Source organism: Alligator mississippiensis, chromosome 16, assembly GCF_030867095.1.
Source record: "Alligator mississippiensis isolate rAllMis1 chromosome 16, rAllMis1, whole genome shotgun sequence".
NCBI classification, from domain to species: Eukaryota; Metazoa; Chordata; order Crocodylia; family Alligatoridae; genus Alligator; species Alligator mississippiensis.
The window spans coordinates 1,754,173-1,776,282 of NC_081839.1; the positions used below are offsets into that span (position 1 = coordinate 1,754,173).

Sequence of the window (22,110 nt, forward strand, 5' to 3'; positions counted from 1 at the left end):
GTTATGTGCATGTGGTATGCTTAAAATAAGGATTTGCAAGATCTTTTTTTAGTTGTTATGCAGCATACATATTGTCAGAATACATGTAATAGGTCATCCTGAAATGGCTCCTTCACCTGTCAGCACTGAGATTCAGGGTTTCTGACATTAAAAAGGTTTGAGCCATGAACAATCAGAGTTGGTAGTGAAGCGCTGTATTCTTTAAGTTGCTTTCAGAGGTGTTAAAAACCTCTGGTTAGGGACACTCAAAATCCTGAACCCTGGTCCTGGCAGGTAATTTTAAGAGAAATGAATTTAAACTATTTTTAATGTTTAAAATGCAATTGTGACTTCATGGAAGGTAGGACTTTGTACAGGTTTGTTTTTAAAAGCATCATGGTTTGCACTGGAAACAGATTCACAGAAGTTTTGGGCTGGAAGGGACCTCATGCGGTCATCGGGTCCAGCCCCCTGCTCGGGGCAGGAACGACTGCTGAGGTCAAAGAAGCCAGATGAGCAGAAGTGTATTGCTTCCCTATTTTTTTTTTTGGTGATTTTTCTTCTGAATTTTTTGTTAATATCAACCCTTATTTGCTGAAACACTCTCAGTGTTGGGTACATGCATTGCACAAGCAGAAATAAGAACTTTAGATACTTGAATTGACCAAGGAGAACAAGGCAACCACACATTTTGAAAGCCTTTCCCAATATTCTTGAAGCATCCCTTTTAATCTTTGGTGATTTCACAATGCAAAACAAGGCGACTCCTTCGACCCCACCCCGGGTTTGAGGGATGATTGTACCACAACCAGAGCTGATGTGGGTCTTTGGATCCTAAACCTTTCCAGCTCAGGAAAATGGGAAAGGGGATTCGGGACATGAGTTTAGGAGAAATCCACCCCTCAAACCAGAACGTCCTGTTCAACCAGTTGTGACTAGTCACGTTGGACAGTAAGACCAAATTAAATTAAGCTATCTCACCAGACTACTGGAATTATTATTTTTTTAATTACTTAATTGCTACTCTGTGTTTTAATTATAGTTTTCCATTCCTGTGGAAACAAGCAAGTCGATACCATCTTATCTACTTAAACATATCTCAAGTGCTCTGTGGGAGGGGGACGATGTCTTGAAAGACTCTCCTCTGAGGCCCAGGGAGGTCACTCTGCTGTACTTCTGCCCTCGTGTTCATGCTTTCTGGTTGTCTCTTCCAGCCGGCCGGTTCCTCGGGGAGTGCTGTGGCTACGCCTCCCCCCTTGGTGCGAGGAACGCAGACTGTTCCTTCTGGCAAGCCATCCCTTCAGGTCAGCTCCAGGGGCCTCCTCTTACCAAGCTGCGGGCGCGCGGGGGAGCTGACGGTGCATTGTAGCCAAAGGGAGAACATTTTGTCACCGAAATAGTGATTTGGTTCTTCAGATATCTTTCTTGTTGTTTAAATCAGTGGTAGCCTTTGCAATCAGCTTTTTAAAGTTAAGACCAGAGGGGAGGGGAAAACAGCTGATTTTGATGGGTCATCTTCTCATTTCCTTGGAACCAGAGCAGTTAAACAGCACTCTTGAGACCAGTGTGAGCCATACATGACATCTTCAGAAAGAGAGAGTGTGAGACTACGGTCAGTTGTCTGGGGTGGAGCAGAACAGGGAGCTCCTGGATCGTATTTTGTCTGATTGAGATGTACATCTGGAGCGAGTTTGCATAGCCTCTTTATCTGTTCACTTAAGTATCGCAATAATTCCTGGGTTTGTTCGGAAGATTAGCTAATAATTGCAAGCTGCGTTTGAAGTCTTTCAGTGAAAAAGATGCTAGGAGCGGGTAGAGCATTAAGTTCCCCTCGCTCTTCAAGCCGTGCCATTTTATTCCCAATAAATGGGGAAAGCAGAAGTCTCGCGTCTTGTGAGATCCTGAACTCGTGAACCACGGTCAGTTTGGGCTTCTCAGATGAGCAGGGAGCCAGATGTCCAAAGCTGTGTTACACTGAGTGAAATAAGTTGTTACCGCAGGACATGCTGTTAATCATACCTGTCAGTTTTTCTAACTGGAGCAGCTGGAAAACCCTTTTTAGCTTGTATGTTCAGTGCTTGGTGTAAGACGCTGCTTTGCAAGAGTTTTTCCGTAGTTACAATTGCAAGAAGACTGGAATTGTAGAAAAAGTCAAGAGGAAGAAAGAGAAGACAAACGCAAAAGGAAGCAATTATTCATGCAGTGATGGGGATAGGGTATCCAGTGCAGTCTCTGGATGTCTCTCTAATTTTGTTAGGCTGTGAGGAATGAATGAAAGGATGGACAAATTTAGAAGTTAATGCCCTTCTGTTTTTCAGACCTCTTCTACACGCATACCAGGCACTGTTATCCCCCCTCCATTAGTCCGTGGCGGGCAGCAGGCATCTTCAAAGCTGGGATCTCAGCAGAACACACAGATCGTAATGCCGCCTCTTGTTAGAGGAGCGCAGGTAAGAGGTGGTGCCTTGGTACATGCCCTCTGCTTCTCCAGATGTTTCCACTTCTTCCCCCTTGGCCTGCGAATCCTCGCTGTTATCCTCTCCACATCTGCATTCCACCTTCAAGGCTGCCTCATGGGTACCACCGTCCTCCTTGGCCTGGAAGTGATTCTTCTAGAGACTTGGATGCATTGTGACCACAACCTCCTTCTGCCCCATGCTTGCTAATGCAGTCTGTTGTAGCACCCTTAATAGACCAGAAGAAAAGCTCGAACTCGGGTCTTGTGCGGTGGCACAGAGCAGTGCCCCTTGGGTTAACCCTGCTGCTGTGGTACAGCCAGTGCTTCTCACTGGACACGAAGGGACCTTAAAACAAGATTCGGAGCCTACTGCCTTCGTTCAGCAGAGCAGCATAGAAAATTTAAAGCTATTGTGTGTTTAACTTCTTTTCCTTCCTCCTTCCCTGTCTCGTCTGTTTTGACTCTTGTTCAGATGATAACATGGCAGTTTTTCTCAATACCTGACTAGCTTAGTAGGCCACTAAATGAGGTGACCAACTGGAGAACTGGAAATGTGGTTATAAAATGTCATGCCTACTCCCATTTGGCCCATATTGAGGAGGCACTAGGAAATCCAGGGGAGGGGAGGTAGTTAAATCTGATATGATCCATTGGAGACCCTGTCACCACTGTGCGTTACAAGGGAATATTGATCTGGCTCAGCAGGGATTTATTTTGCAACCATGGGTCTGCTTTTTTAATGTCTGCTTGCTCTTCTGACTGACTTGAAGGAAAAAAGTCTGACACTCGGGATTTCACTTGCTTTCTGCCCTGATTATCGTGCAGAAAACATATTCGCTGTAACATAAAAAAACAATAGCCGCACTAGTAACTTTAAAACAGGAGGGGTAGGAACTACCCGGTTAAGAAAAGAACTATGGACTTGAAAGCTTGAGCCAGAAATGTAGCCAGCTTTGGTCTTGAGAAACGCAGCGGCCTCGGATTTAAGCGTCTCTTTCTGATGTTGCGCTCTACGTGGTTTCTCTTCGAATGGGTTTTCGGTCAAAATGAAGCTGCAAGGTTGGACTTCTCTGTTAATATTTATTGCGTGTGTTTTGTCCCTTGCCATGCTTCGTTTCCATAACATCCTCTCATCCCACTTAACCTGCCACCCGCTGTTTGCCATCCTCTAACCGCCCCCATCTCATCCTTCACGGTACCATTGCATCAGCCCATTTCTGTGTCTCCCCAGCAAATCCACAACATCCGACAGCACTCCAGCACGGGGCCACCTCCACTGCTGCTGGCACCACGGGCATCCGTCCCCAGCGTACAGATTCAGGGGCAGAGAATTATACAACAGGGTTTAATCCGCGTGGCCAATGTCCCCAATACCAGCCTGCTCGTCAATATTCCACAGGTGAGCTCCGAAAGGTGATGTGCACCAAACGTACCTGGTCTCGAAAGACCAGAGGGGAACAAATACAATTGCTGATTGTCCGGTTGCTTTATCTAATGGCTGGTTGGTGCCTGCTCTCGTCTCTCCTAACTGCTTGTTATCACCACTGCTCTGTTCTTTGTTCTTTCTCGAGACAGTGCTCTCAAGAGGCTCTAGGTAGCATTAATACACAGGGGGGGAAAAGTCAGTCCCTGTAGTCTTACCTTTCTTATTTTTTTTACACAACTTTTAACAGATTTTTATTGGGCCCAAAAAATTCCAAGTCAGAATTGTATATTTTCTGTGAGAAGACAGGAAATACTTCACGCTTCGAGAGACTTCCCCCAGGACAAGACTTGGACAGAATAGAAACTTCTTCTGGGCTGAGTTTTGGAGCTCTGCAACTGTGCGCTTGACATTTTCACCTAAATTCATGTCCTCCAGAATCAGCGTTTCTTTTCTCTCTCCTTTAACCTTCTCCCCCCTCCTCTCCCTAAGCGCACATTTTATTTTTGCATAAATAAAACGATTACCGCTTTACGCACAATTCAGAATGGCCTTTGCACTCCCTTTTAGGGAACCCGTGAAGGACGCAAGCAAACTGTTCATTCTTACTGCTGATATTGATACCTAGTCTAGCGGAGGAGGAGTGGCATGTTGGTTTATAATATGGAAGAAACACGGGGCAAAAGCCAGTGTTTTGACACTTAAGGAGCGTAAGAGGGGGAAGGACTTTTACATGACTTTTTCAAACTTCTCAGCTTTATCGTTCACTGTTTCTGCCATTCCAGTGAACAAGTGTCTGTGTTGCATTATTCACAAAGTTTATCCTCTTCATTATCTGTCTTCCTAGAAAGGACAAGTTAGATTAGGCCAGAGGGATTGAATAATGTGGTAGCTATCGTTGACCCAGAATACCATGCTTATTTCTTGAAGGCCTCACCAACTTCAATAAAAGGTACAACAGTGACATCCGCTCAGGCTAACGCCACCACTACCAGCGTTGCTTCTATAGTGAACTCCAATGATTCCCCAGCCAGCCGGCAAGCTGCTGCCAAACTTGCACTGCGCAAGCAGCTGGAGAAGACGCTGCTAGAGATCCCACCTCCAAAGCCACCTGCACCAGAGATGCATTTCCTGCCTAGTGCAGCCAACAATGAGTTTATTTACCTGGTTGGATTGGAGGAAGTGGTGCAAAACTTGCTAGAAACTCAAGGTAAGCTCATGCAGAGGATGCCTGAGGCCTAAATCCTGAAGGTTTTGAAATAAGCTAGAACCATCAATTATTCTGAAGGCGCCTGGCTTTTTTACTGTGTTGCATCTGCGCTCTGCCTCATTTGAGAGCGCTTTAGTACGAGCGTATTCAAGTCAAGACCAGGCACTCTTGCCAGTCCTAAAAGCAGCCTGGCTATTTAGTCACGAATGTCAGTTAATCCTAACTCAGACCTGATGCTCTTTAGTTCCTCCAGCGTTAAAATGAGGATAATCTTTACCTCTTTTGTGGGTTTGAAAATAGAAAGTGCAGTGGGAACTGCTCAAACTGTTTTTATTCACTGACCTTATACACTGCTGAAAGCCTCCTTCCTCTCGGGTAAAGGTGGCCCTTCCTTGCTGTCTCCTGTTGTCTGCAGCAACAGTACACGCTTATTAATTCAACTTCTGGCTAACCAGTGATCTGGTCGTGTCCCCTTGAGAGGGCCTCCGTCCAAACCCTATCTTTCTGAAGGGTGGGATGCCTGAAACCCTTCCAAAGATTGCATTTTAAGAACTTTTATACAGCATTTGTAAAGCGGCATGTGCTTCCCCTCCCCCCACCCCCCAACACAGCTATCCCCTGGAGAGGTAATTATAATTCTGATCAGTTGAATGCAAAGAATATTTAAGTAACACTTTGAACAGGTGGCTTTGGTGTCACGAGTTTGCATGATATTTTAAGGGAGAAGTTGACTAGTCTTGAATAGATCGGACCTACCACAATGGGTGATCAGGAATGGGAAGGAGCATGGTTTTATGCAAGTTTTGTTAATTAGCACGCTATTTAAAATGAACGTGTGCGTCCGTGCTTAGAATGAAGGCTGGAGTGGCTCTCGAACAAAAAAGGGGTATATATAAATATACGCTAATTTAACAAACATGTCAGAATGTGCACCGGTCTTAAGTAAGTCTGTGACTTAATTAGCAAAATAAAAGGGGTATGCTAATTATAGTTCCTTCTTATGACCTGTCTAAAATTGGACCTCAGTCTCCATGAAGCAGCGACTTTTGGCATCCGTCATGTGTCTAACAGACTTTGGGACATTTAAAATAGTATGTTTCTGTTTTCATTTTGAGCCATAGGAAAGGACCAAGGGGGTAAGAACTTTATCTCCTGGGTGATCATTTGGTCATTAATGGTACTTAAAGCTCTCAATGCAAAAGAGGAGGCATGTGTGATTTGAAGATGTATTTGATTATAGGAGGGAAGGGGCAAGAATTTATCCACTGTAGTTGTTTATGGGTGTTGGATAGAAATATATTTGGGGAATAATCCCACCCAGTTTAATATTTTTGTTCTGGGAGGAGAGGGGTTTCTTTAATGTTGGTGCCTCCAAGGTTCTGCACTACTTGCTCTGCAATGGCTTTTTCGGCAGTTGTCTTTTGGTTAATCTTGCCAACAAGCCATCTAGACTAGCTCGGTGTGCAGGGATTGCAATGAGTTCAGAACACTATTTAAAACAGTTAAAGAAACTAGGACTAAGAGGATAATTTAAGAATATAATGCATAATAAAGGCTTAAATCACTTTTGGACCCCTGCATAGGGAATGGGGAATAACCTTAACTTCTGCGCAAGCCAGTACTGAGTTTGAACTAACTTGGCTGCATGTTGTAGGTAAAGTCGTGATTGCTGCATCATCACGTGAGCCCTACATGTGCGCTCAGTGCAAGACTGACTTCACCTGCCGTTGGAGGGAAGAGAAGAATGGAACCATTATGTGCGAGACTTGCATGACATCAAATCAGAAAAAGGCCCTGAAAGCTGAGCACACTAATCGACTGAAGGCTGCCTTCGTGAAAGCATTGCAGCAAGAGCAGGAGATCGAGCAGCGGATACTGCAACAGACTGCCTCTCCTGCACAGACCAAGTCAGAATCCATAGTCCAGCACCACTCGCTCAAACAGGTAAGAGACCTAGCGAGTTAGACTTGTAGTTCGTTATGACCAGCGAAGGCTTCCATAGCTGTACGTTCGCACTCTGCGCGGGCCTTTTCTTTGAAGGAACACACGTGAAAGTTGCTACATACTACTTCATTCTCTGTAAACCTGTGACAAAGGGCACAGACGTACATCGTCAGAAGGTGAAGGGGGGCTGCTGGTGCCCAGGGAAGGAGAGTCAATCATCCGCTGGTCCGTTAGAGCCACCTTCTTAGATCCACAAGGCAGGTCTTTTTGATTATGGCACAATGGTAGGGCCCAGCATTGCAGACAATGATAAATCATTTCTGTAACAATAGAAGAGTTTTATAGTCCATAGTTGTTGGGGGCTGGAAGGGACCTTACAGGTCATCAGGTCCAGCCCCCTGCACTGGGCAGAAAAGACCGCTGGGGTCAGTTCTACCCATGTTAGTTTTCCTGTTCATTTAGCAGGATGCTGGGTATCAACAGGCGACCTGGGAAATGCTGATCTTAGTTTAAAAATCTAAATTTCAAATAGAGTTCACAGTTGAAGCAAGGTGAGCACATCAACTCCAGAATGCCAGACCAGGGAGCACAAAGGAGACCTCGTTCGTTTAATAATACAGTTGAATTCCCTCTGTATCCCTCGGGCCTGCATACAGTCAGTGACCCTTTTTTCCAGACTTGTAATGTAAAAGTGAATAACCTTTTTTTATTTTTATATATATATATATATAATACACACACACACGTATGTATATATATAAAAACACATACTGTTCTGCATCATTTTTTGTCCTTGTCCATGCAGAAATAAAATTTTATACATATATATATATATATATATATAAATGTATTTCTGCATGGACAAGGACAAAAAAATCATGCAGAACAGTATGTGTTCAGCTAACTTGGTTGTGGCTGACTTTTTAAGCGGTAGCTACAATAAGTATCGCTAGTTTTAAATTAAATAAGGATCTATTTGTTATTCCCAAGCACCTTATTTGGTACAGAAATGTAGCAGGAGCAGAAGAAGATTGTTCTGTTCAATATAGTAGAATTTGTACGCTTCGCACTGTGTCTTTTAATAATTCAGGGCTTATCTAGATTGGAGAAACTTGCTGTGGTGCAAGTGGGCTGGTGAAATTTTATGCCAGTACAGGTTTATCGCATCTAAACAAGTCCTTGCTTGAGGTAATCGCAACTAGTGGACACCTTTAAGAACGTAATCCAGAGGCGTGAGCTGGGAACTCCTAATAGCAGGAGGTGCAAGTCGGTGGCCATGCAGCGGGCAACGTGTCTGTGAGGGACCGGGGCCCAAATACCGACTTCTTTTATAGATGACAATGAGTCACTCAGGCTCCTCCTCGCCCCGTTTCTATTTGTAAGCCCTGACAAACCACAGGGGCGTTAGGAGGGTGCTGCAGTGCTGCCCAGGACTAGAGTAGCCAGAAAGTTGGTGACATGACTCAGGATTGAAGTGTTGCAACCATGTCTGGGGAAGCTTACACACCATCTCTCTTGCTGCCTTAGTCAGTGAGACTTCCTGCCTCTTACAGACACTTACTTTCAAAAATAGAAAGCTGCAGTGATGCATATGCAGAAGGTGGCTTTTATTTTGCTTTAGAGGTGACAAACTCTTTCCAGCCTTACGACCACCAGCCAGCAGGAGGTGGGGAAGGAGGGCGGGGGACGTGGTACAGAATGACGACACTTGCATTCCAGTGGTCTGATTGCGTGTTCCCTTGCTAGACTCCTAGCCAGATGTCTCGAGGTCCTTCAGGAGCCCCGCGAGGAGTGTTGCATGCATTTAGCCAGTCACCCAAGTTGCAGAATGCATCCTCTGCAGCCGCACTTGGTAGTAGGCCAGGTAAGCATGCTGAGAGACCTGTCAGCAAGGGCAACGCTACCAGCTGGAAGAAGACTGCCATCAATACAGGTAGATTTTTCTCAAAAGTTCTTTTCTTTGTATTTGCTAGCTGCCCTCTGTCCAACAATCCTAATGCTGTGGGTAAGAATGTTTTCTCTTTGGCATTTCCCCACTTGATGGGTAATTTGCCTCTCACGATGCATCGCCTCCCTCTCTGTACGGTCATTTGTACCTGTCCTGTCCGGGGCAAGTATAAAATGGAGCTGTGTGGGGGCTAGCACTGTTACGCACCTGCCTTGCGCGGGTGTGAATGAGCGCAGAGCCCCGTGTATGCAGCCAGTACTGTACTGTAGGCGTCCAGCACTGCTGCCCTCATCACTCGTTCGGTCTGAAGTATTACCAGCGTATTCGACCTCCGAGGCAGGTGGTAGAGAGTAGCTCTTTCTGCCTTAAGTAAGGCTACAGCCTGCACCTCCTGCTGTGCTTCACAAACGCTCAGCTCTGAGCCATAGCTGCTGTTTTGACGCAGACGGTGGATTTTACCTGTTTTTTGGGAAGGACGCGAGTTGGGAGGAAAGCAGAAGAGTCTTTTAACTAATACTTGGGATCCCCGAGAGAGAGAGAGAGAGGCTGTTGCAAGTGACTTGTAAACTTTTTATTGTGCTGTCTAGTATTGAACATCCCTTCTCGACCACACACCCCCTCTCCCCCTCCAGTACAATTTTACTTAAAGTTTTTCAATCTTGATTATTTTTCTGGACAATTGCAATGGCTTACAACTGTCATCAAGCCGGTGGGGAGGCGAGGCAAGGCCAGGGGTGGAAATGTTACTCAGACTTGGTCCCAGTTGTGCAGGTGGTCGTGGAAGCTTTCCTTTCTGCAAGGCTCTGGGCTGCGACGCGTGGCAGCAGTTAGCTCTTGTTCCCATTCGGAGAGCGGGTGCTGCGTTGAGTGGTATTTTTTCCACACTTCTTTTTCTGTGACCCCAAGCGTGTGGTGACATTTGTCTTTCTCTCCTTCTGTCTTGTCAGGCGGAGCTTTACCTTTTGTTAACCCTAGTTTAGCTGTGCACAAGACTTCTTCAGCAGTAGACCGTCAACGTGAATATCTCCTGGATATGATTCCGCCACGATCCATCCCTCAGTCTGCCACTTGGAAATAATGCAGAGGAATGCCTAAGAGGAAAGACTTACCTGTTTCTGCCATCCTTTTTTATACCACAGTACAGTGGAATCTGCTTTAAACCCAGCTGGATATGCCCAAGCTTTGTAGGAAGCAAGAAGACCACTCCTCATCCCATCGAGTGCTGCTGTCCTTGCCACGAGAAAGGGACACCGGGAGGGTGGAAACAGACTCGAGCTCGTTTGGCTGTTGAATTCTGATGATTGGCTGATGATGAAGGCTGTCGGGAGGGGGAAGAATAATAATCCTCTTTATTTTTTTTAATTATTTTTTGTTTTGGCTTTATGTATTTAGTTTGGGATTTCTCTTTTGTTTGTCACCAGCACAAAAGGAGGACTGAAAGGACTCGGTCTGCTTTTGGTTTCATTGTATTAGTAGCTAGCTAGTCACCATGAATACACTGTTCTTTGGCAATCAAGGATGCAAGTCGCTGTAAGAAAAGTGGAATCTGAACACAATGATTGCGGATACGTTTAGCAGGTGGACTTCACGTTCGCTTCCCCTCTTCCCCTGCCCCGGGAGGGCAATCGACAAATTGTCACGTTTCAAAATCTCCTGATAAAGAGCTAATGATACCGAAGTGCAAACTCCAGATCCAGTTGGGCACGTCTTCTCATGGACTAGTCGCTGCCCGAGCAGGGCAGGACGCGAGAGCCAGGACGGGCCTCTCTCACTTTCGCCGGATGTAGACTTTGTGAACATTTGACGCTCTAAAACCTTAAACTACTGAACAGTAAACGAATAGCCTTGTTCAGTCTCTCGAGCCCAGCACAGATCAGTCGGCCCTTTCAAAAGTTCCCAGAGATTTAAAACGAAATTTTTTTTTTGCGGGGGAACGGGGCGGACTGGGTGGGTCTTGTCAGAGCTTTTACTCAAGCTAGGAACTCCAGACGCCGCGTGCAGTCCGAGGGCGAGCGCAGGGAGCGGAGGGGTACAAGGCTGCAGTCAGGCAACAGGTTCTTTCCTCTGTTCCCGCTGGAGAAGCCGTCTTTCCTCGCCTGCGCGTTAGTGGTGTGCTGACGGGACGAGCTCCTGGTGGGCGTGCTTCAGCCCCCGCTGCCTAGCCCCGGTCCCCCGTTCGAATTCCGTTCTTCCATGCATACCGCGCATGCTCCTCTATCACGTTGCCTCCGTACTTCAGTTTTGGTAGAGCTTTGGCTAACCCTGCTTTAAGGACAGGTCTCTACGTGGTTTTCATATATTTGTGGAATCCCCCAAATATTTAGAAGCATCAGGTCTGTTTTTTGGCCCCCTACCCCTTTCGAATTGGTTTCAAGTGGCAGAAATGTATGCCTTACTATTTGTATTGCATATTGGTACTAGAACTAGTGCTGATATGAATTCTTTGCAAAATTATATATATATCTATCTATAAAGAAGGAGGGATACTATTTGGGTTCCGCTCTGAATCTGGTATTTTCTTAGCAGCTGTAGTTAGATACTTAATTTAAAGCAGTTACTGTATAGGGTGTCCCTCTTCAGATCCAGCTATCACATAATAATAAAAAAATCATTTAACCCCCTCTTCTGTTGTGTGAATATCAATATTTAGATATCTTTTTTTAAAAAACAAAGTCCAGTAGTGTAGAAGCTGAGTTGTTTTGCAAAAATGGTATTTGTTGGTGTATAAAACCCTAGAAGTTCAATTTGACTTTGTTTTGAACCTATCGAGATAGATGGGGGGGTGGGGGGAGTGGGTTTTGGGGTTTTTTTTGTTTCGTTTTGCTTTATTTTCATTCCAAGCTTTTTGGACGGGGAGGTGAGGAGAGAGAAATCGGAGTGCATTGAATCTTGCACTGTGAAACAATACAAGAATATTTCAGTTTAAGTGGGTTGGTTTTTTTTGGTTCTCTGACAAATCCCCGCCCTCCCCGCACGCTGATGTCTGCTTCTGTTCAACGGCCCGGGCCAAAGCGTGTTTCTGAGTCTTTCAGCGTGACCCCTCGAGACAACATTCCCGTGTATCTCCTCAAGTGGCTTTGTGGGAGCCTAGGTATGAACAACACCAGAGGCTGACGGGCGTGCCCGCTGCGGTGTTGGGGCAGCCGGGGTCTCAGCCAGAGCTGTAGAAGAAAGGGTGGCAGGAGGGGGAAGAAGCATTAACATTGCCTGTTAAAAGCTACGTCCAAACCATTTTGGTAAGCGCCAGTGCGTTCCAGCAGCATTTAAACGAGTTTCAGTGGCACGGATAAAGAGCTGGGTAACTTAGCGTTTGCATTTGAGGCGCACGCTGTTTCTGAAGCGTTTCTAGTTAAAAAATGCATCAGAAACAGGTTGACGCGGCCTGCTTGCATAGGGTCAGGCGAGTTGCTCGGTCCGTATGCCTGCAGTCCAGCCGCACGTTCACTCGGGTTGAGTGCCCTACCAGGCTAGTTCAGGTTTCATACGTCGTTTAAAATAATAGTTGAAGACCCTTGATGCGAAACTTCCCGAATTCCTTCTTTCTCTTCCTTACCTGCCCTTCCCTTCCCTGCCAAAAAAAAAGAAATCAATGCGAAGCCTAACTTTAACACTGTGGTATTGTGACATAAAGGTAAAATTGCTCGGGGACATTGGAGGAGGACTTGTAGGCATAGTTGAAGAACAAAACCTTTGGTTTGTATTTCCTCCTGTCATGTTCGGTGGTCCTGCCCGCTCCAGGCTGCTGGTTTCTGCTGAGATGTTGCCCCGCGCTGCGGTGCGGTGCCCTGCTTCGCTCCCAGGGCCCTTTGAAAGAGGCAGCGTCCTCATCCCTGTCCTGGGAAAGTTGTAGCTTTTGCTTGAAGCTCCCTCGGAGCGAGAGACTGAACGTGCTGCTTGACAGGATGGGCGTGCAGATCGATGCCCCGTAGGTGGTCCCTCGTGCCACGTGCCCCGTGCCCTGCTCCTCGTTCCCCCAACGCTGCGCTGCTTCGCTGCAAACGTCGCTTGAGCTGGTGTGACGTGGGTCGGAGGCTGCTCGTTTCCCCCCCTCTCCTGGGGAGAGGGTTAGAGCAGCGTTGGGTCTTGCAAGCCATATAACCTCTTTCTTTGAGACATTGCAACTACCAGATTTTATAATACAGTAATAACAAAAACGACTAACCATTGTACTTAGATTTTAGCAACTTGTGAAATAAACCCCGGACTTTCATTTGAACCAGTGTTGAAATTTGGGAGCTGTGTGGTTTTTAATTTTATTTTTTATAACCTAATTTATTCTCTGTTTTGATTTTATTGGGGGGCTGGGGGGGGGGGGGGTGTAGAAGAGGTAACTGTTCTGCTCAGACATGAAAAGTGGCCTGGTTGAACCTTTTAATTTTGTATGGTGGAGAAGATTTGGGCAGCTTTCCCGTTCGCGTGAAGTTTGGCTTTGCTCGTTCTTTTGTGCTGCCGGGATTCCTGTTACTGGCATTCCAGCTGCGATACGGAGGAGGGGTTTTTTGGGTCATCGTAATTCAGGGTAGCTTTGCTTCTGTTTTTCTAGAGATATTTTGTTCGTTGTTTTAGGAACCATTCGTTTACCTCTGAATGATCGAACTGGGTCACTGCGTTTTTGCTTATGGAAAGAAAGGATTTACCAAAGTACAGCTAAGAAAATGGCAATGGGGAGACGGGGGGCACAGCTTAGAGTCCGGTAGAGGAAAGAGGGCTCAGACCGGGGTCTCATCAGAAACCCCCTCTGGCTCATGGCTGGGGGTGCTGGTTGTAGCCGTGCCTGTCTGCGGACACAGGCAGGGGAGGGTCTTTGGGTAAATGCGATCTCTCTTAGTAAACCAACTAAATCATTGGAAAAATTGTTCTTTGGATACAAACGCCCTTCTTCAGGCGGAGGGATCCCAAATGTAGACTCTCCCTCTGCCTGAACAAGGGCGTTTGTATCCAAAGAGCAGTTTTTCCATCGATTGAGTTGGTCTAATAGAAGATATTGCACCTAGCCAAAGAACCGCGTCTGCCATTTGGCTCACGTCGCCTTCTCCTTTCGAGAGGAGGGGGCGGACGCAGGAGATTACCTTTTTTTTTTTTTTTTTTTTTTTAAAGATATATAAATATATATATATATAATGCAAAAAGACCTCAAGGAACCGCAGTAGTGTTTGTCTGCTTAAGGCAGAGTTACGCTGTATATTGCATTTAGCGAAATAACTTGCATTGTGCTTTTTTTTTAAAGAAAAAAAAATTTATAATCATTTAACAAAGAAGAAAGTGTAACAGAGTAACGTTACGCCAGCGCAGGGTATGTTTTTGTCACTCGTATTTATTGTGACTCTAAATCTTTGATAATAAAACAAAAATTAAAAAAAAAAAAAATGTTCCCACTAAAACCTGGTAGTCGATTTCAATGGAAGACGAACCTGAAAAATCAATAACTGTATATTGTATTGTGAGGGATTTTTAGTATTTGAATGACAATAAACAAATGGACAAACGCTCAGGTCTCCTTTCTTTCTTTTCTTTCTAAACGCTCCGGTTTTGGGGAGCTGGAAAGGCCTGGCGCCAGGACACGGTGCAGCCCCGCTGGAGCAGGATCCCGCCCGTGACCGTGCCGCTTATTTGTCAGCAGCCCGGGATCCGCACGCGCGTCCAGAGCAGATTTGGGACTCGCGTGTGTTCGAGACCGTGCGTTGCAAAGCCTGGTAAGAGCGCCCGGCGGGTACCACCCGTCTGAAACGACCGAAGCCTCCGCAGCGAGGTGCCGGCGTCGAACCCACGGCCCAGAAACACGACGGGGAAGCGCCCCGAGCCGTGGGAAACCGGCTGGATTTCGGCCTCCTGCGGGAGGGGAGGGAGCTCTTCCCAGCCCGGCGCGAGCGCGCTGCCCGTGGGGTTTGCCCCGACGCTGAGCTGAGCTGGAAGATGCGGGGGGCTCTCGCTGCCCTCCTGCGTTGGCTCGCCCGCCGGGCATCCCCGCGCGCTCGGCCGAGCTCAGGATGGCAGTGTTTTATCCCAAAAGTGCCGCTGACTTGGAGAGGCTTCGAAAGAGCGGGAAACGCCACTTAGTCCTCGCTATACGATCCGGTTTAGATGTAGGCACAAGACGGGGCAGGGTGGCACCTCGGAGACCAACTGGGAAAACACAGCTGTAGCTCTGTACCGTGTGCGCGCATGTCCATACAAACGTTTTGGGTCGAGTCTGGCTTTCATCTGGGCCGAACAAAGGACGTGCTGTAAGCCCAGACGCTGGCCCAGGGACCCCGTGTTTGTGCCCGCCGCCGAGCGCCTCTCGCAAGACTTTCCCTCTCCCCCGCACGGGCAGCTCAGCGCCACGGTGGAGCCGTGCCCGGCGGGGCGAGGGCAGGTCCGGGCACGGTGCACGCGGCCCGTTGAGGCGGGCGCGCTTCCTCCGGCGGCCCGGCCCGGCCCCGTCTCGCTTCTCCACCGCGGACGGAGGGAAGCGTCTCGTTTAATGCCACGGTTAAAACGGACTCGGCCCGGCCGCGTCGGCTCCGTCGCCCCGTCGTTACTCGACGGGCCGAGGCCGCGGCGCGCGGCGCCTTCCAGCGCTCGCTCCGTCCGGCTTCGAAACCCTTCCTTTTCCGCCGCCGGGAACGTCTCCGCTTCAGAGCCGGGTCGGAGTCCGGCCCGGCCGGCGGAGACCGACCCCGGGCGCCGCCGGCTTTGGGGCCAGGGCGGCTGCCTGCGCTCCCCCGCGCCGCGCCGCGCCCCGGCCTGAGTCACGTACACCGCCCGGGGCCTCGTGCAGCTCACGAGGAGCGAGCGCCGCGCCCGCGGCTTGCCCGCCCGGTCTGACCGCCCCGGCCCTGGGCACACTCGTGCGTGGGCGTGAGCCCGTGTTACACTGTGTTGTACACACACATCTACGTGCGCTGCAGGGTGAGCGGGAAGGAATTATACATTACACACTTACACGCACGGGGGGAGGGGTGCAACAGCCACCCAGCACGGTTGTTTAGAAAGGCAGCACGGGTGTGTGTAAATACATACGCACGTGCACACACTTGCGTGGGGTGTACACACACGTGTCTGGGGGGCCCCCCCCCAAGCGTCGGGGACACGCACACGTGTCTCGGGGGCCCGCGCATGCGCACGCCGGCGCCGCGGGGGTTAACGAGGGGCGGTGCAGCAGGCCCCGCCCATCACGTGACCCGCGCCCGCGCCCTTCAAGATGGCGGCCGGCCCGTAACCCCCACACCTTCCCGTCCTCGCGACCGCTTCCGGGGTCGGCGCCGTGACGCGCCGGTCGTGACGTGAGGAGCGCGCTGGGGGCCGGCTCGGGCCCGGGGCCGGCTAAGATGGCGGCGGGGAAGGTGAAGCAGGACATGGCGCCGCCCGGCGGCTACGGCCCCATCGACTACAAGCGGCACCTGCCGCGGCGCGGCCCGTCGGGTGCGTGTCCGGGGGCGCGGGCGGGGCTGCGGGCGGGGCGCGGGGCCGGGTGCTGAGCGCCGCCTCCCCGCAGGGTACACCCTGTTCGCGCTGGGCGTCGGCTCCATGGTCTACGGCTACTACACGCTCTTCAAGTGGAACCGGGAGCGCAGGTGAGTCCGCCCGGCCGGGGCGCAGCGCGGGTCCCTGGGCGCCCGCGGGCGACTAACGGCTGCCTCCCGGCGCAGGCGCCTGCAGATCGAGGAGCTGGAGGCCCGCATCGCCGTCTTCCCCCTGCTGCTGGCCGAGCACGACCGCAGGTACGTGGGGCCGCGCGCCGCATCCGCGTCCGCCCGCACCGGGTCCGCGACGGCCGCCGACGCGCTGGGGGGCGAGCCGTGCGACGCGAGGCGGAGCGCGAGGACGTCGAGGCCTCGGGGAGCAGCACCCGCCCGAGGGGGAGTCACTGCCACCAGACCGATTTGGGCTCGAAAGCTCTTTGCGATTAGCGCCCGGACTGCGGAGCGAGCCCCCCCTCCCGCGGAGGGGGTGCGATCGCCGCCCTTAGAGGAGACTGGACGGTCACCTCGCCGGGGTCGCGTGACCCCCGGTTACGTTTGCTGTTGGGGCCGGGGGCTGCACTCCACGATCTTCCCGGGTCTGCGACAGCTGTGGAATAAACCCCAGGCGCAGCAGGGCCTCGCTGCCCGTGTCGCACCCCTTCCCCGCGCGCCCTGTGCGTGCGGACAGCGATCGGCGCCCCGCGCTCTCGGCCGAGAACGGACCCAAGGGTCGACTCCCGGGGCTGCCTGACCGCGGAGCCCGCCCGCGCTCCTTCAGGCTTTGTCAGTAGAGACGAGGCTAAAAGCTCGTGCGGGGTCTCGTGCCCGGCGGGTGTCCAACCAGCCATGCCAATGCACGCTTTTTCACCGTGCCCCGTGACCTCTGGTGCAACGGCCTTGCTGCCAGAGGGACCCTGCGCGTGGCTTGGTCCGGCCGTCTGCGCGGGCGCGGCGCGGCGGAGCCTGGCTTGCGGGCGGACGGCTGCCGCGGTCGCAAGCTCTAGGTCAGCTTCTGTTTCAGGACCCTGCGGCTCTTGCGGGAGAACCTGGAAGAGGAGGCCATCATCATGAAAGACGTTCCCGGCTGGAAGGTCGGTGCCTCGGGTGGCAGCTCGGGGAGGGAGCGGGGTCCGCAGCCGGATGCAAGAGCTGCCGCTGCGATCCCCGTGCGCGTTGGGAGTGCCCTGAAAGGCCCCTGCAGCCTGCACCTGCTGTAGTTTGCTCCGAACTCTTCCAGCAGGCTCCAGCTGCCCGTGTTGGAGGCGGTGCCAGGAGCTAGCCGGTCGCAAGGGGCATCTGAGCCCCAGCGCGGTGCATGGGAGCGGGGTCCTGGGAGAGCTGTGTTTCCCGGGGAGCAGGAGCCGCGAGCTCTGACCCCAGAGGGGTGCCACGAGCAGTCTGCGCGGCCATGCCTGCAAGGGGGGCGCTGACGTGTTTTGGGGTCTCCACGTCGGAGCTGCAGCCGCGTGGGGGAGAGTTGCCCCGCCTGCACGGGGCAGCCGGTCTCTGCTGCTGCTGCCAGCGAGGGACGGGGGCAGCCACTTGAGCCTGGCCCAAGGCAAAGCGGGCAGCGGGCTCCCCTCGGCTCTGGTGTCGGTGGCAGCGTTTGAGGGGCTCTCGGGCCGCGGTAACGCGCTTTCTCTCTCTCCGCAGGTGGGCGAGACCGTGTACCACACTGACCGCTGGGTGACCCCGTCCATAGCTGAGCTCTATTACCTCCGGCCGAAGGCGGAGCAGGAAAATGCCATGCACGGCTTTCAGTGGTACGTCTGAGGCCTGGCGGCAGGAGGCCTCCGTGGTGCGAGCGGCAGGGTGTGCGGGACGTGCGCTGTCCAAGGTCTGTGTGCTGCAGTGTGCGACATTAAACAGTCTGGAAACGAGACGTGTCGGTGCAGGTCTTTCGCGAGGGCTGCTTCTCTCCTCGCCCCCAGCCGAAGCCGCCTGCTTTCACGAGCTGCGCGCGAGGCGGTTCCAGCTTCACCCGGCCCCTTGCTCTCTCCTGCCACGTCAGCCACGTGCTCCTCCAGGGCAGGGGAAGGGGAGTTCGGAGCTGGGGATGCATCAGCCTTGCTGCGCTGGGTCCCAGGGCTTGCGTTGACCCTGTTCAGGGCCTTTGACAAAGGGAAAGCTGCAGCGGGTCCCAATCGCCTTCACTTCTTGACGGGCTTTGAACAGCCCCAGCTCTGGGCTGCCCTGAGAGTCAGACTCCGTATGGTGGGGGGAATCGTGTCAATGATCCCTGCACTGTTCAAATCATTGTCGGGGGCGCTGGGCCAGGCCAGTCGGCTGGAACAACCTTTATAGCTCGAGACCAGAAACTAACAGTTAGAACATGCGGGTGGGACGGGACCTCGGGAGGTCACATCTAGTCCATCCCCTGCTCCGAGCAGGACCAGCCCCAACTCCATCATCCCAGCCAAGGCTTTGTCTAGCTGGGGCTTCAACACCTCTCTGGGGCGCCCGCTCCCGTGCTTCACCACCCTCCTCATGACAGAGTCCTTCCTAATATCCAACCTCAACTTTCCCTTGCTGCAGCTTGAGCCCATTGCTCCTTGTTCTGTCACCTTCCCCCCACTGAGAACAGCCCAGCTCCACCCTCTTCAACCCCCTGCAGGCAGTTGAAGGCTGCTATTCAATCTCCCTTTGCTCACCGGTCATGTCCCCCAGCCCCCAAGCATTTTCGTTGTCCTCTGTTGGCCTCTCCCCACCCTGTCCACGTCCTTTCAGGTGTAGGGGGCCCCACAGCTGGACACAGGACTCAGATGTGGCCTTCCCCATGCAGAACGGAGGGGAAAGAGGTCTTGTGAACCGGGGCTCCAGGAGCCTCGGGCCCTGCCAAGGCTTGGTGCCTGCTCACGGCATGGAAAGCATTTGACCCTTGACTGTGGTGAGGGAACGGAGGCCCCGGCCCTGGCTGGGGCTGTTAACCTGTCTGAGCCCGTCCTCCAGGGTTGGTGTAGACCTGCAAGGCAAAGACGGTTGGACTGGGTTCATAGGTTCACAGATGTAGGATCGGAGGGGACCTGAGCAGATCATCTCGGGCAGGAATGAATACAGGGCTCATGTGACCCCTACTAAGTTTAAACTCAAATGACTGCAGCTAGGTAGTTATCAAGCCTTTTAAAGACCCCTAAGTTAGGAGCCAGCACCACTTCCCTTGGAAGCTGATTCCAGATTGGCCGCCCTGACAGTGAAGTGGTGTCTCCTGATGTCTAGTCTGAACCTGCTCTCCATCAACTTGTGGCTGTTATTGCTTGTTACTCCGGGAGGTGCTCAGGGGGACGGGGACTCTCCCAAACCCTGCTGGTCCCCCCTGACCAGTTTGTAAACGGCCACTAGATCCCCCCTCAGCCTTCTCTTGTGGAGGCTGAGCAGGTTCAGGTCCCGTCGCCTTTCCTCATAGGGCCTGTCCTGCTGCCCCCGACCATGCGGGTGGTCTCCCCTGGCCCCTCTCCGTGCTGTCCACATCCCTCCTGAAGTGCGGCGCCCAGAACTGGACGCAGGACTCCAGCTGCAGCCTGACCAGTGTCGCATAGTCCCGGGACCTGCTCGTGATGCATTTGTGGATGCACAACAAAGTGCAGTTGGCCTTCCTGACCACGTCCTCACATTGGCGGCCCATGTTCAATTTGGAGTGGATAATGACACCAAGGTCTCTTTCTGCCTCTGTGCTTTCGAGAAGGGAGTTCCCCAGCCTGTATGTCTGCTGCTGGTTCTTCCTGCCCAAGTGCAGTACCCTGCATTTGTCAGTATTGAATCCCATCCTGTTCTCATGTGCCCACCCTGTAAGCTGTGCAAGTCCAGCTGTATCCTGTCCCTCCCTTCTCGCCTGCCCTCCTCGCCCCAAATCGTGGTGTCGTCAGTGGACGCGAGCAGGCTGCTCTTCACCTCCTCGTCCAAGTTGCTAATAAAGAGATTGAGCAGCGCGGGCCCGAGGACCGAGCCCTGGGGGACACCGCTGCCCGTGTCCCTCCAGGTCGAGTAAGACCCGTCCACCACCACTCTGGGTGCAACCCTCCCTATCCAATTTGCGACCCATCTGACTGTGTCAGCATCGATGCCACAGTCATCTAGCTTTTTAATGAGAATGGGGTGGGAGACAGCATCAAAGACGTTCCCGAAGTCCAGAAAGACTACGTCCACCGTGACACCTGCGTCCAGTGATTAAATACACCCTCGCACTGCAGGGAGGGAAGGGCCTTTCTACCTCAGTCACCGAGGGGCAGGCTCCAGGCAGGGGCTGGGAGCAGCTTCCAGAGCCCGTGTCCCGCAGGAGGAGAGGCTGTACCCACCTGGCACCTGGCTCCGTTCTCCGCCCTGAGCATTCGTGGACGGCTCGACTGCCTGCAGCAGGAACGTGGCAGCAGCCCCAGCTGAAGCCGGCACAGAGCCGTGGTGTGGCAGCCAGCACCAGCTGCCCGGGGCCGAGCGGCAGCACTTGGCTGGGAGCCACCTGGCAAAGCCTGGGCCCCGAGATCCCTGCCCGGGGCCGCGCGCCCTCGCAGGCAGCTGCGCGGTTGCTAAGCAATCCCGGCTGGCAGCGCAGGGGCCGCGAGCGCACAAGGGAAAACCAGCGCAGGGAAAGGCCCGGCAGGAGCAGCCGCACGGGCCTGAGCCAGGGGCCGCCTGGCTGCCCTCGTGCCCACCCAGCGGGCCACGAAGGTGCAGCCTGCCCGTGGCCTTTGGCAGCTGCAGAGGCGATTAAAGAAGCTCCCTGGGGTGGTGAGGAGGGAGCTGACCGGTGCATCAGAGATGTCACTGCTGGAGCCACGCGGAGCTGCAGGGCTTCCCAACCCGGGCGAAGCCTTCAGAGGTGCCCGCAGGCTGCACGGGGTCCTGGGGCTTGGGCAGGGGCACGGCCAGCCCTGGAGGCTGTGCCCACTGGAGGGCTCCTGGCCTGCGGAGCTGCGCAGCACCAGGGCTCTTGTTCACACGCTGGCAGCTGGAGGCCTGGCCCAGCTCGTGTCCCCTCTCTAGCGGGCAGCCTCTTGCCACCGCGCCTCAAGCCTGCGACTGGAAGAGCCCAGCCCTGCCGGCCCAAGCCTTGGGCAGGGACTGCACGCACTCTGCAGCGGCCTGCGTGCGAGAGCTGCCTGGGGAAGGCTTCCTAAGGGAGCAAAGGGCTTGCCCGCTCCGGCGTGCTCCTGCCCTGTGTGGGGCGCTCCGTGGTGCTGAGCCGCTCGCCCCGCTCCCGGGCCAGGGTCGCTGCGCAGCTGACCTGTGCCCTGGGGGCCAAGCGGGCAAGGAAGGGCTCAGAGCTGGGGAAGAGGAGCGCTCGGACGCGTCTGCCCCGAACTGCGTTGCAGCCACAACCCCCCCCCGCTCCGTGCACCCTAGACCCCGGCATCCATCGTGCTGGTTGGAGCCTGGCTCGTGAGCGGCTGCGTGTGCAAATGCTTCCGGCTCTGGTTCAGCGGAGACTCGGGGGCCAAGTGCAGCATGGCAAAGACCAAGGGCAAGACCCTGCCCTCCCAAGGACCTGACAGCCAAGGTGGCAGGATCAAGTCTTCCTTCTGTGGGTGAGAGAGTCATGATGGGGGGCATTAGAGGGGGGCAATTCCAGGGTGCAGCCAAGATCGGCACTGCACGACTGCCCTTGCTGGCAGCTGGCGTGGCTGCGGGGGCCCAGGAGAGGCGCGGTGTCCCCCTGCCCGTGGCAAACCACAGGCATGCTCCACCCTGGCAATGCCAAGCTGCGGGGCA

General features: G+C 52.8%; 2 protein-coding genes across 13 annotated transcripts in view; both read left to right on the forward strand.

Moving 5' to 3' along the window:
- GATAD2A (GATA zinc finger domain containing 2A) overlaps positions 1-14,448 on the forward strand; it is an 84,227-nt gene extending 69,779 nt beyond the window's left edge. For 10 of the 11 annotated variants that reach the window (XM_014601669.3, XM_019498988.2, XM_019498984.2 and 7 more), the window contains 7 exons: positions 1,194-1,283; positions 2,298-2,429; positions 3,669-3,836; positions 4,791-5,070; positions 6,725-7,014; positions 8,761-8,947; positions 9,910-14,448. In XM_014601669.3, coding sequence (XP_014457155.1) covers positions 1,194-1,283; positions 2,298-2,429; positions 3,669-3,836; positions 4,791-5,070; positions 6,725-7,014; positions 8,761-8,947; positions 9,910-10,040 — 1,278 coding nt within the window. In that variant the 3' untranslated portion in view covers positions 10,041-14,448. The remainder of the gene's footprint in view (positions 1-1,193; positions 1,284-2,297; positions 2,430-3,668; positions 3,837-4,790; positions 5,071-6,724; positions 7,015-8,760; positions 8,948-9,909) is intronic. The other variant, XM_019498983.2, reaches the window with a different exon arrangement.
- A 1,727-nt stretch (positions 14,449-16,175) lies between these two features.
- On the forward strand, positions 16,176-18,287 carry NDUFA13 (NADH:ubiquinone oxidoreductase subunit A13). 2 transcript variants are annotated; one of them, XM_059719694.1, is made up of 5 exons: positions 16,176-16,366; positions 16,440-16,518; positions 16,594-16,665; positions 17,417-17,498; positions 18,061-18,287. In XM_059719694.1, exons 1-5 carry the CDS (start codon positions 16,273-16,275, stop codon positions 18,178-18,180), a joined length of 447 nt encoding a protein of 148 aa, XP_059575677.1. In that variant the 5' UTR covers positions 16,176-16,272; the 3' UTR covers positions 18,181-18,287. The 2 variants fall into 2 exon arrangements, with proteins under 2 accessions (XP_059575677.1, XP_006271063.1); XM_006271001.4 differs by having other exon boundaries at positions 16,182-16,366; positions 17,429-17,498.
- Positions 18,288-22,110: the final 3,823 nt, after the last annotated feature.